Source organism: Uranotaenia lowii, chromosome 2 (genome assembly GCF_029784155.1).
Source record: "Uranotaenia lowii strain MFRU-FL chromosome 2, ASM2978415v1, whole genome shotgun sequence".
In the NCBI taxonomy this organism is placed as follows: domain Eukaryota; kingdom Metazoa; phylum Arthropoda; class Insecta; order Diptera; family Culicidae; genus Uranotaenia; species Uranotaenia lowii.
In genome coordinates, this window is record NC_073692.1 from 34556699 (window position 1) to 34570791 (window position 14093).

At 39.2% G+C, this 14093-nt stretch overlaps 1 protein-coding gene and 1 long non-coding RNA gene across 11 annotated transcripts in view; both read left to right on the forward strand.

The window, feature by feature from the left end:
* Nucleotides 1-14093, forward strand: part of LOC129744111 (nuclear pore complex protein DDB_G0274915-like) — a 161605-nt gene that overhangs the window by 103484 nt on the left and 44028 nt on the right. For 6 of the 9 annotated variants that reach the window (XM_055736489.1, XM_055736490.1, XM_055736491.1 and 3 more), the window contains exon 4: nt 11335-12161. In XM_055736489.1, coding sequence (XP_055592464.1) covers nt 11335-12161 — 827 coding nt within the window. The remainder of the gene's footprint in view (nt 1-11334; nt 12162-14093) is intronic. The other 3 variants (XM_055736495.1, XM_055736496.1, XM_055736497.1) reach the window with 3 other exon arrangements.
* LOC129744112 (uncharacterized) lies at nt 100-5818 on the forward strand. Of its 2 annotated transcripts, none has more exons than XR_008736814.1 (3): nt 100-311; nt 3209-3330; nt 5560-5818. It is a non-coding gene; the product is annotated as an uncharacterized LOC129744112 (long non-coding RNA). The 2 variants fall into 2 exon arrangements; XR_008736815.1 differs by lacking the exon at nt 5560-5818 and adding an exon at nt 5160-5259.

The window sequence follows — 14093 nt, forward strand, 5'->3', positions numbered from 1 at the left end:
TCCGAAATCTGGTTTTCATCTGGTCTTCTTTTCCACCTGGAGAAGATGTTATGTTATTCTTTTTTCCTTATTATTATTTCCTTTTTTTTTTAGGAATACCAGCTGTTACCGTACGTTCAGCGGTGCCCAAACGCGGATTTACACACCTAAAAAAATGTCTAGGAGATGGTGACTTAAGAGAAGCATCTATTTTATGCAGCTCTTTTAAGGAAGACCTGGCCTATCTGGACTTATGTGTCTTAAAGGAATTATAACCCTGGAGCTCAAGCAATGGATGAGGAAAAGAAGTATCGACATGTCTTGTTCATCAGGTAAATATTTAATTCCATTATTATTGAACTTCATGGAATAGGGGTCTCTTCTGGGTTATATTCAGATCCGTGCATTCGAAGCTTATCGCAAATTTATATCCGCGGGTGAACAAAGACTAGCGCGAGTTTGTTTTTTCCCTTTTTTTTTTTTTAACTCGGACTTACGTTAAATCCCATTAGATGACTTTTCGCCAGTCATTTTTCTTCGTTGTCGAACTGATTATTGTTTTGCTACGAGGATTTTTTTTTTAAACTTATATTTTCAAATCCGCTGCTGAAAACACCCCCAGAGGTTTTCCCTTTAGGTCAGAAACAGCGTATGAGCTGGTTCCACGCTTAGCCGTTATAACACAGGGGACATACTGTGGTCCGATCTTGGCATTAAAGTTTTTGTGAGCTACCGATTGTTGAAACGCTCTTTTAAAAACGCGTTGACCTATATCGAACGTTGGCGAATAACGCTTATGACGCAAATCATACCTTTTTTTTGTATTTTCATATTTTTGTTTAAGGCTTTTGGTCACAAGTTCATACGTACGACCACAAACAGATTTTAATTTATTCATGCGCTCGTCATCATCAACCTCTTCTCCCTGTTCCATCCGATGATCCGAGCCACGGGTCGTTATCTCGTGACCAAAAATAATTCTGTGCGGAGTAAATTTTGTCGAACTGTGCACAGTGTTATTGAGTACAAATGCGATTTCTGAAATCCTCGCATCCCATTGTCGTTGGTCCAATCTTGCGTAAGACCGTATCATGGAGTTTATGGTTCTGTTCAACCGCTCTGCTGGGTTAGCTTGACTTCGATGTCTTGCGTTAGCCCAGTGCTGAATCTCATGCTTCCTCAGCAGATCCTGAAAATCCTTTGACGTGAAAGTGGACGCGTTGTCGGAAATAATGAATTGAGGAACTGCTAACTTGCGAAACCACTGCTCTTCCAGAATATTGCACAGACTAGAACTTGAAATCTTCTTCACCGGTACAAGCAAGGAATATTTAGAAAATAAGTCCATGACTACTAATAAATGTGCGTTTCCCTGCTTGCTCCGGGGAAGTGACTGAATATAGTCCATGCAAATAATCTGGAAGGGCTTGGTGGCTACGCGCTGCTTTCCCATTTCTAGGTTAGAAGCAACTGTTGAGTGTTTTATTATTTTACATGTATCGCAGTTAGATATGAACTTTTTAACATCTGCGTGCATTCTTGGCCAGTAAAATCTGCGCTTTATTTTCTCCAAGCATTTCTCATAGCCGATGTGAAAGTTGTCGTCATGCTCCTCTCGAATAATACGTGGGCGAGAAGACTTAGGTACACATTCTTTCCACTCAAATCGGTAGTCGAGCACATCCGATCGAGCGGAGACAAATTTGTACAATTTTGATGAGTCGATCTTGAAGTCCATGTACTTCTCCGGGTCCAACTCAACAGCTTTGTACAGATTTGCATACCATCTGTCTTCTTCCACATCAACAGCTTCTACGGACCTGGATAAAGCGTCCGGAACGACATTATCTTTGCCCTTCCGGTGCTTGACCTCCATGTCGTATTGCTGCAACGTGATGCTCCACCTACTGAGCCTGGACGACGACTTCCACTTGGCTTTCAATATGAAAGTAAGAGCTGAAGAGTCGGTCACAAGAGTAAATCGCCTCCCCTCTATATAGCCCCGGAATTTCTCTATACAGCGGAGGGCGGCTAGGCCTTCCTTCTCCGCTGCATGGTAATTGAGTTCAGCTCCTTTCAATTTTTCAGAATGGTAGGCAATCACCCGCTCCTCCCCATTCTGAATTTGTGTTAAGATTCCGGCTATGGCTACGTCGCTAGCGTCGGTCTGTACACTAAAGGGGAGAGCGAAATCTGGGTTGGCCATCACTGGGGCTGTGATCAGCATCTCCTTGATGGCCTGAAATGAATTATCTGCTGCATTGTTCCACTGGACCCTCTTGGGTTTGCCTTTCAGCAAATCCGTCAGTGGTCCAGTGAGCTCGCTGAATCTGTCGATGAACCTACGGTAATAGTTCACCATACCGAGGAATCGACGCAGGGACCTCACCGACTTCGGGACCTCATACCCCAGGATCGCTTGAACGCGATCCGGGTTAGGTCGCAATCCTTCGCGGGATAGAATATAGCCCAAGTAGGGCAGTTCACTGCAGCAGAAATTCGATTTCCCCAGATTTATGCTTAGGTTGGCTGCTCTCAACCTTTGAGCCAGATCAGTAAGGCGTTGGATATGCTCCTCGAATGTGTTGCTCGCCACCACTATATCGTCGAGGTAGACGAAAATGTGGGGTTCAAGAGCACCATATCCAAGAACCATATCCATAACCTTACTAAGTGTACTGGGGCTATTGACGAGGCCGAAGGGGAGGGACGAGAATTGGAACAAGCCTTTGCCCGGAATTGAGAATGCTGTATATTTACGGCTGCTTTGCTCCAAAGGTATTTGCAAAAAGGCTTGCGTCAAATCTATTGTTGACAAGTACTTAAATTGTCCCAAGTGACTTAAAATACGATTCTGGTGGGGCAGTGGGTAAGCGTCACGCTTAGTCCGTTCGTTTAAAAGTCGTGCGTCGAGGCACAACCTTACCTCCTCCGTGTTCCTTTTTGTTACAGGGACAACTGGTAGGGCCCAATCTGAAGTCGATTTCTCAATAACTCCGTCCTCGAGCATTTTATCTACCGCCCGATAAATCTTAGCTTGAATTGTTGGACTCCACGGGTATGGGTTTTTTCGTATGGGTCCGGCGTTTGTAAACTCTTCCTTCAGCTCAATTTTATGTTCAAGCAAGTGTGTTTTACCCAAGGGGCCCGTATTTGCCACTTGAAACATATTTTTTACTTTCTCTAATTCCACGGTTTGTTCTTTACTAATTTTGTGTTCCAATTTTAGGGTTTCCTGAATCTGGTCAACGACATCGATTGGATTTTCGACAACCGGTTTGATATTAAACTTTTGCCAGAAGTCAATTCCCAAGATGCATTGCCTATTGAGTTCGGGAGCGATAACGACAGGTAAAATTTTAGTTTTATTATTAAATGTTATCGGTAAGACACATTCACCTGCGACTTTCAAATCTTGCCCAGATGCTGTTTTTAGATTTAATTTGGATGCTTCTAATTTTAATCTTAATGAATCTATCAATTTGATACCTCCTGCACCTAAAATGGTTTTAGATGCACCACTATCTAACAGTCCGATTACCGAAATTCCCATAATGTCGATTTTCGCGAATGGTCTGGGGTCATCGCTTAAGGTGATGAGAACAGTAGCGATCTCCTCACTCTCAACTATGCCTCCACCCACTCGCGAATAGCCGAGATTATGAAGAATTTCCGGTATATCAGATTCTTGAGGTCTTGTGGAGCTCCCAACAAGACTGGCTCGCCTCAAGGAGCAGCCTTTTTCCCGTTTTTTAAACGACAGTACGGGCACTCGGGCGAAGAGAAACCAGGAAAACCGCAAGTTTTACAAAAAAGTATCAATTGCTCGCGACAGGTTTCGAAAGAGTGTCCTTCAACATGACAGTTAAAACATACATTCCGTTTTAAAGGAATGTATGCATTAACAACACGTTGGAGGGCACTGTTTCCGCTGGGCCCTGCCACAGGCTCTGGTCCATTCTGTAAAGCATAACGGCTAGGGTTTCCTTCGTCCCTTGTCTTGTAAGCATTTTGTTTTCCACTGTAGCCATCCTTATTTTTCCAAAATTCTTTCCCATGTGCCGTGTTCCTCTTTCCTTGTGGTTTTAAATTCCTGTCTATGTTATTGTCGTTTTGGTTTAGATATTCATTTCTGTAACTTTTCTCGTAAGTGTTATTGTTTTCCCTATATTCATTTTCATATTCCACTTCTTCAACTGGCGTACTTCTATAGTCTCGCCTAGTGTCTCTATTTCTGTAAATTTGCCAATTTATGGCGTCGAATTTCTTTCCAAACTCTTTCATTTCGGGAATGTTTTTAACATTGGCGGAGAGAAGCGCAGTTCTGAAGTCTTCCCGAGTGTTTCGAAACAGACAGTCGAACTTTCTACGCTCATCCCAAGGGTTTAGCATTCCACGAAAGATTCTAATCATGTCCATATAATAGTCGTGAAATTTTTCCTTAGTACCTTGCTTTCTGCTGGTGGCCTGTCTTTCGTAGACATAGTCCGCGTCGTATGGGACAAATTCAGATTTCAGTTCTGAGACTAAATTATCCCACGAAACCAGCTCGCCTAGGCTATTCACATCCATAAGCCAAGATCTAGCTTTATGAGTGAATAGATAATGGGCGTTGTGGAAAAGTTCTTCCCTGGAGCAGTTTTCTGAACGAGCCATGAACTCGACATCGTTCAGAAACTCGTTCAACCTACGGCCATTATCCATCCCGTCATAACTAATCTTCCACTTATGGATGGGAAGCCGCTTCGCATGTGTCATGCTCATGTCAGCTACTTTGTGAGTTTGAATGTTTCTTTCTGACATTTTGATAGTGTTCTTTCCAGGCTCGTCTCTTATAGAGCTGAAAGAATTTTGGACAGAACTATTTCTCTGTTTTAACCAGTCCAAAAAGTCCTCTGGTTTGTGCTGAGTTTTTCCATTTGTTGGGGCAACTGGTTCTTCAAAATTATTAGTATTCTGTATCGTTTTGTATTGTGATTCATTTCGCTGACTTGATTGATTGGCCTCAAGGACTTGTATGCGCTGAAGCAATTGCGTTACAGTTTGCATTAGCTTTTTATTTTCTGTTACTAGCATCTCAATATTGTTGTTTGCTTCTGCACTTGGATCGATGCGATTCAAGGTATCTGGTGCACGTTGATCTGCAACTTCCTGATCATTAATATTTTTATTTCTTGCAGAGGCCGAATTAGGATATTCCTGAATTTCCTGATTGGCATTTTCACGCAATTGATTAAGGCTGGAATTGACGATGTCTAACTCGGCCTGTCTCACTTCCGGAAAAGGCGAGGTAAGTGAAAAGTATGTCCCAAGTAACTTTACGCAGTCTGAAGCTATTTCAGCCAAATCATCCACATAGTCTTTGACGTTCGTTCCGGCTCTCAGCCGTTCCAACCGGAAGACTATGTGAATTAACCTGGTTTTAAAAGTTTGACTTGGTGCAGTTTTCCTTCCTCGCTTTTCCAAGTGAAGTTTCATACCTGTCACCTTATCCCTGCATATCTCTAATTCCTCATCAATTGTAGTGCTCGTGAATACAAATTCTTTTCTAATATCTGGATTTTCTTTTTCTTGTTTTAGGTGAGACCGGAGATTGCGTTCGTTGAGCTGTCGCTTTTCCAATCGATCAATGTTGCGAATCGCGAGTTCATAGTCTAACTCATCGATTGCTAAATGTGCACAGTTCATGCTATGGTACTGGACATACAAATTAGGCATGTCCATTTTTTAGACTTAAGGTAACCTATTAAATTATGAATTTTATTTTATATTCTATTTAAATTACGAATATATAAAGAAATTATTGAGAAACAACCAACTTAAAGCTGAACCACAAAACAATTAAAACTCTAAGAATAAATAAATTAATTCAACAACACTACTCAATTAAAACTATTAAGTAATTGATTAATTAACATCGAAACTAAATTGATTGATGCTAAATAAATACTACGAATCATAAAAATAACAAATTAAAAGTTAGATGAAATGTGGAACGGAAATTTAACCACTGATTCATATACTAATTAAGAACTGAGTAAATTGATAGCATTAAGTTAAGTTTAGTATAACTCGAATACTTTTATCGCGATTTGAATAAATTCTACTCTCCTTTGGTGTTTTAATTCTCCATACAATTCCCACAGCAATCAAAAATTTAAGATTAGTAAAATTGTATTGTTTTACGGTATTATGTTACCACCATATGACATTCTAATTTGTTGGTTATTGTAACAATTTGTATACAGACAGCGTTGCTTGCTTTTTTTTTAAACAGCGTAGAAAGAATCGAATTTCATCGTTAATTTTCTTTTAGGATTGGACGCTCAAACCACGGCTTTTAAAGTTTTTGGTTGATTATTAATGAACTATTTAACGAAATTTGTATCACAGATTGAAAATTATTGCTTGCTTTTTTTATTATTTTGAAAACGAATATTAAGCAGAAAATAATTTTTCAAAGCTTTCAAAGATTAAGATTACTGAATGGCGTTATACCAACAATTTACACAAGTGTAAATTGTTGTTGATAATTTAAGTTGAAACTCACGACTGGCTGGTTTCAACTCTTGTGAACTAACCAAGACCCCTATAGAACTATTCAACTTCCGTGTGGTTTCTCCACTAACTTTCGTTGGCTTTTTTTTTGTGCTAATGCCAAAAGATCTGCCAAGGTCTCGGGTGTTTTCCCAGAGACTTCCAAAGCAGTTAAAAATTGCGCTCAAAGAGTGTTCCCTTGCACTACCGAAAATATAAAAGTATATTTTGAGTTGGGCGCCAGAGTGTAACCAACGGTTCCCCAGACTGCTCAGCCGAGCAAGAACCCCCCTCTAAGCCTCAGGGTCGGCACACTCGAAAATTCGGAACAAGGAAACACCTTAAATGCGCATTAAAGAATTCCCACCTTTATTTCCTTATCTTGGCTTACAATTATGGCCACTAGCACTTCCCCTAGGAATATTGGGTTGTCCTACCTTGTGGTTGCTTCTTACAGGCGGGATCAGCCAAGGCATGGGCCTCGGAATGTCTTGTCCAAGACGACGGGTGCCGGAAGGACTCTTGAATATTGGTCCCAGGTAAGGTCAACGGTCTCTGCTGGCACTGCTTGCACGGCTTGTCCACCTATGGACGTCTAGGCCGACGATCGTTGCGGGCTGCCTGGTTGCACTACTCCAATTCCGAACACCACGAGGGGGGAATTCTGGTGCAGATGATCGGCTCCCGCGTTTAAGGTACGGGCGGTCTAAGAGCCAGGCCAGGCACAGCACGGATCCCAAGGCGTTCAGCAAATTTGACGGATGCTGGTAATGCGGCCAAACCGGTTAAAGCCCTAGAACGGCCAGCATGGGTAGACGGATGCTGACAAGGCGGTGGGCTGGAATCAAGCCTACAATGGCCAGCACGGGTTGGCGGACGCTGGCAAGGCGGCGGGATGGTTTTCTAAGCCAACAATTCGGGGTCCTGTAGGAACATGATGGGAGAAAGGATTGCACCAGCGTTAAATTCTTGCCTTTTTCGGGGTGGAGTCGGATTGCTACCTGGACGTTCGAACGCTCTTCACGACTGCTAAATGGCGTTCACAGGATTGTGTGGCTTCGTCGAGATCTTCCATCCAAATGAAGCGGATCTTGCATGTGGTCTTTGACCCCGATCTCAGGTCAAAGGCTTTGTGGTACATCCATGGATTCCTCCCATCATGCCCTCTTGTCATTCTTGGTAATGGTGCTACCAAGAAGTACAGCACCATCTATCCGCCAAATACGCTCTCGTTGACCTAATCGCGCTGGTTGTTGGTGCGCTAGGAAATGTCAGGTGGTCCTCCTTCGTTGCTCACTAAGGCGCTTCCTAGCATAGTACGCGCTTTTATCAAAGATCCCTACTAAACTAGGCAGCACAGGTTATGCTGGTTACAATAGGTTTAATTAGATTTCAACAGGCGCAAAGCACGTAGTATAAATGTGTGAGAGTATTTCAATGAAAATTTAACAACAATATCCACGTCGCGTTTCCTCGACGTCAATTGAAAACTAATCCAATTAAATTCATCAATAGAAACTAGTGGAGGTATCGATGTGAATATCCCGGGAATCGCGAACAAAAAACTACCTTTCACGACCGTGTTAACAAAACTGTTTGAACAGATCACAATCAGTTAATCCTTCTAAATCCTTTTGATTCGAAACAGCGGCCACCCATCGTTAATTTAGTTATGCCATCGGAAAAACAGAACATCGATCGAAAAAATCTATCGATTCAACACCAAACGATGTTGAACTAAACGTCAAACAGTAAAACAATAATTATCGACAGGTGATTGAATCGCAGGTAGGCAACTAAACAGCAACAAGCGTGAAAAAAATCGTTCAAACAAATTGAAGCTCCCATACTGCATCTAATCTACAATTAAGCGATTAACCTCGACACTGGCTATGCTAATAGTGACATGGAAAACGTTTTTCCACCATCATATGCGAAAAGATTTTTTCGTTCGGTAGCTACTGTGTGAAAAATTTAACGATGAGATGCTTGGCGAGGGTTAACATTTTACACTTATGGAAATGTGATACAGAGTTTGGATAGAGCTTTTCAGCATGATCGTTAAAATAACTTGAAACATGAATCAGCTTGGCAAAGGTCGTGGTGAATGAATTGCACTGTCTTGTAGATTGGATTAGACGTTTAGAGAGATTGTAACTTTAAGCATCAGCCTTAGATGAGAATATTTGTATGTACTTCGAATTCGACGAGGATTCGAAAACATATCAATAATTACATTTCTCGAAATGAACTCAATTGAGAAAATTATTGAATCGCAAATACTTATGGAATTCTTCAGCCTACCACCGATTTCAACTTTATTAATAAGCCAATGTATTCGATGAGCATCGGCTCATGCATTCTGTGGTTTGTTGATTACTCCCCCGCACATCGTCATCGTAGGCAGATGTTATTAAATCCCATTGTTATTCACGGCTCAGGCAGAATACACATTCATATTCATATACAATAGGAGAGCCACCACGAACCACAACAGTTCAATTAAACAGGAAACATTTCCCGGGAAACAACAGAAAGCTGTTGTGGTTAATTAAATATGCTTTTCTCGATAACCAGAGCTCATCCAATATACATAACTCGATTACACGTGTAATTGAAAGCTCATTGATGAGCGACGGACGGCCGCGAAGGAGGAACAATATCCGATCCGCTCCAAAGTGCTGGAAGCATGAATGAGCTTTCCCATTTCGATCCGGTGCCACTTGTTTGCTCTGCGGATTGTTGCATTTCGCATTCGAAACAATCGGTTAGCATATGCTAATTAGGACTGTTTGCTGCCAGCCCGTGTGGTTTCAATAGACAGATTTTTGAAAAATACACCTGTTGGAAATTCGTACATCCGTTTGGGTGAAAAATTATATTTGTTAAAAATACCAAAAAGGCAATAATGACAAAAATGATAAGAATTGAAAAAATTACAAAAATCACAAACTTTACAAAAATTGAATTAAAAAAAAAAATCACAAAAATGACAAAAAACAACTAAAATTCTAATGATACAGGAGTTACAAAAATTACAAATATAACAAAATGTACAAAAATTACAAAATCTACCAATATTACAAATATTAAAAAAATAACAAAAATTAAAAAAAATTATAAGAATAAAAGATCAAAAAGTTAAAAAAAAATGGCCAAAATAGCGAAAATGACAAAAATGACAGAAAAAAAAAATTACAAAAATATCAAAGTTTCCAAAAACTAAATTGAAAAAAAAAAATCACAAAAAAACGAACATAACAAGAATAACAAAAATTACAAAAATTACAAAAATTACAAAAATTACAAAAATTACAAAAATTACAAAAATTACGAAAATTACAAAAATTACAAAAATTTCAAAAATTACAAAAATTACAAAAATTACAAAAATTACAAAAATTACAAAAATTACAAAAATTACAACAATTACAAAAATTACAAAAATTACAAAAATTACAAAAATTACAAAAATTACAAAAATTACAAAAATTACAAAAATTACAAAAATTACAAAAATTACAAAAATTACAAAAATTACAAAAATTACAAAAATTACAAAAATTACAAAAATTACAAAAATTACAAAAATTACAAAAATTACAAAAATTACAAAAATTACAAAAATTACAAAAATTACAAAAATTACAAAAATTACAAAAATTACAAAAATTACAAAAATTACAAAAATTACAAAAATTACAAAAATTACAAAAATTACAAAAATTACAAAAATTACAAAAATGACAAAAATTACAAAAATTACAAAAATTACAAAAATTACAAAAATTACAAAAATTGCAAAAATTACAAAAATTACAAAAATTACAAAAATTACAAAAATTACAAAAATTATAAAAATTACAAAAATTACAACAAATCACAAAAATTTTAAATATCTTTTAGTTACAAGAAATACATTAATGGCAAAATTAACAAAATTTAAAAATAACAAAAATTTTAAAAAATACATTATTTAAAAAAAATCACAAAAATTACATAAAATTTATAAATGAAATAAATTACAAAATCTACAATAATTTCAAAATTTACAAGAATTACATAAATTACAAAAATCACATCAATTGAATGCCTCATTAACATAATGAATCGAACAGATGCGATTTTTTCGTACCTAAATGTTTTTTTTTTAAAGTCAAGTAATGGCAAATGTTTTTCGAGGACACAACAGGTAATTCTTGATGCATCCTGGACACATGCATTTCTTTCATTCCTTTCTTTTTCTGTGTTGATTTTATAGTTCAGGAAAAGGATTTTTTGAAAGGCTGCTAAATATCAAGTCAAGCCAAATTGTTACTCTGCACCCTTGACTGACGGTTTACTCCTACCCCCTAAATTTCACGAATGACCGTACCCCTTAGTTCCTCGAACTGTTAAACGCAATCTTTTAATGGTGAGAGGTCCTTGCGCTAGTGCGCTCCACGGCATACTCATAGTCGAGACAACTTTCTGCAATCCTTCTTAACACTAAGACTCGAAGCCTGAATTCTCCTCTCGAACACGGAGCTAAGATACACATACTTTTCCTCACAACGACTCAAGACCTGAAGTCTTCTCTGGCGATTCAAAATCCGACCTTCCATCATAAAACTCGGGGTTAAACACAAAACAAACGAGAGGCTTCAGGATTTAAGGTTGGATTCATTTTCATACCACGCAGATAACAGTTTTTCGTCATTGTTGGACTGATGTTTATAAATTCTACAAAAAGTAATTTTAGCTTTAGTTCTGCGCCATACTGACCTGAACTTCATAAAAAAGCTAATTTGGTATCAATATTCTTTGTTTTTTCCGCAGGGATCCTACCGGAAGCGTTGCGCACCAAGTGTGGTCGCTGCTCGACGACCCAGAAAGAGAACGCGCTGAAGATCATCAGCACCCTGTACCTCAACTACCCGGACCAGTACCAGTCGCTGCGGGAACGCTGGGATCCGACCGGTGAATACAATCGCCGCTTCGAGGAGTACCTCCGGGAGCTGCAGTTCAATCAAATCGGTAGCAATGGCAATGGCGATCGTCCGGTAAGAAACGACTTTGACCGGGATCAGTCCCAGATCCTACTGCAAACGCTGATCTTGTCCTCGACGAGTCCCGCCACACTCCTGGCACCGAACAACAATGTGTCCCCCACACCCAACACGATCCCGAGTGGTCGTCCCGATCAGCAGCAACGTCCCCAAGAATTGGCCTCCTCGTCAGCACAGTTAACACTACCGGTAGCACCCGTTACACTTACCTCTACCACTACTACTTCAAGAACCAATACCAGTAGTACTACTTCTAGTACCACAACTACTACTACCTCTACTACAACTAGCATAGCTCCTCCTACCACTTCTACTACCATTCTTACCACTTCTACTACTACTACTGCTCAGGGATCTTCGAGTAGCTCTACTGTCCCAAGTAGCACTACGGTATCCGAAATTGGTGGTTCTGGTTCTGGTGGCCCCCCCTCGGATAATAACCCTGGTAGTAGAAGTCCTGGAGGAGAATCACAACAAACGGAAGCGAACTTCAACCCAATCGCCGCCGCCGGTTCTGAACCGAACGTCCCTAACAATACTTCACCGCCGCCGGCCACAAACCCTACATCGACGTCCTTGTCGGTGGCCATAGACTCGGTACAGAACCTAGCGCTAAGTATAACTAACGGATTGGTGAACATAGTGAGGGTGTTGAAGGAGAAAAAGAATGAACTGTTGAAAAAGAGCTAGAAATCAAAATTTATCATTTCGAAAACAAACAAAAATGATTATCCCTCTCATATTGATCGATCATTTGGCTTAAGTTTTTCGTTCGTTTCGGTTTTTTACTGTTAAAAATATCCATTTTTGTATTATACTCATGCTTTTTCTGCTACCCTGCTCTGTAAATAGTGTACAAAACAAATATCATTCGATAACAAGCCGGTAACTGTTCAAAATGCTTACGACATACATACATATAAATATGCATTATAACCTAGCTTTAACTCCTTATTAACTTAGTCGCTTGATGCTTTAATAAAATAATGATAAATATAATAAACCAAAATCTCTAACAACTTTTTTTTAACCCCTGTAGATATCGGTTGTTTAGCATTGTAATTCTATCCATCGAAATAACACCATTTAAAAAAGAAACTATTGATGTATTTGTATTTATGAGCAAAAATGCAACAAACTCAAGTTTTGGTTTTTAAAAGATGTTAGGCTCTACCAAAAGTCAATCTTAATCAAGGATTGACAGTGATTTTTTTTGTTAAAAACTATTGTTTCGTGTTCGTCGGATGTAGTTCAACTTTACCAGCTGAAGAGTAAGTAAACGAAAATCGATTTTTTATGCACCCTTTATTGCATGACATTGATGTGAGGCACAATTGTATTAAGTCGTTAAAAAACGTATTGTTTTGGATTTAAAGATAAATGAAAAACGGGACATGAAAAAGACATTTTGTTTATCAAATATCTAAAAGGATGAATACTTGGCATGAACTTATTAAAAAAATGCATGTTTTTGAATCTAAGGAGAATATTCGAAAAAAAAATGTAACACTTTGTTTTGTAAATAACTTTTGAATGCATCGATAGAAAATGATAAAATTTTCAATAAAGTCACTGTCGTGTCCGTTCGACTTCTCCAAAGTCCGCTTGGTTCTTCAAAACTGAACCGTCTTCTACGCCCAACATCTTCACTCTTTAACATCACTCCAAAAACTCGCTATTCGATAACTGCGACACACAGAAGAACCCGTTCGTTCAGTTAACAATATATTCTCTCTCTCTCTTGTTATGATACGCATACATCATCATTACGATAATTATGGGAAAACACACGAGAGAATCTAATTCGTGTTCTCAAAATACACCACTAGTTGCCAACGACGCATACATTAGACAGCCCACTAGCTCTCTATACGGCTTCTCGATACGCAACTCCTCAACTCCTTTCGTCAACTTCAGCAGATGTTCCATCGGTGTCGAGATTGGCTTACACTCCGACATTTCAAAGCGCTTAAGCAAGCCTTCGAAGTACACCTTCTAACTGACGGTCATAACAGCCTCTTGCATGTTCCGTCTAATCTGCATCCCGAGGAATTGTTGCACATTGTCAACCATTTCGTATTCACCAGCCAGGAGTTTCTTCACCGTACACAGTGCTTCGGGACAGGAACTAGCCAACAAGATATCGTCGACATAGAGAACTAATATAATCTGCTGCTTTCCATCTTCTCGCACATACAGGTACTGATCGTATTCACTTCGAACAATCCAAGTCGCTGCACGAACTCGTGGAATTTGGTGTTCCACGTCGCGAAGCCTGATTCAGACCGTAAATGGATCGGTTCAACCGTAACACAAGCCTTTCCCCTGCTGAACTTTATCTGGCAGGCTCATAAAAATTTCTTCATCTAGAGAGTCATTTAGAAAAGCTGCCTTCATGTCCATTTGGTGCAGATGCAACCGATTCCGATTCGCTATCGCCAACACTGTGCAAATCGTATCGAGCTTCGCCACTGGTGAATACGTCTCCGTGTAGTCAAATCCTTTCCGCTGGCTGAAGCCCCTTGCTGC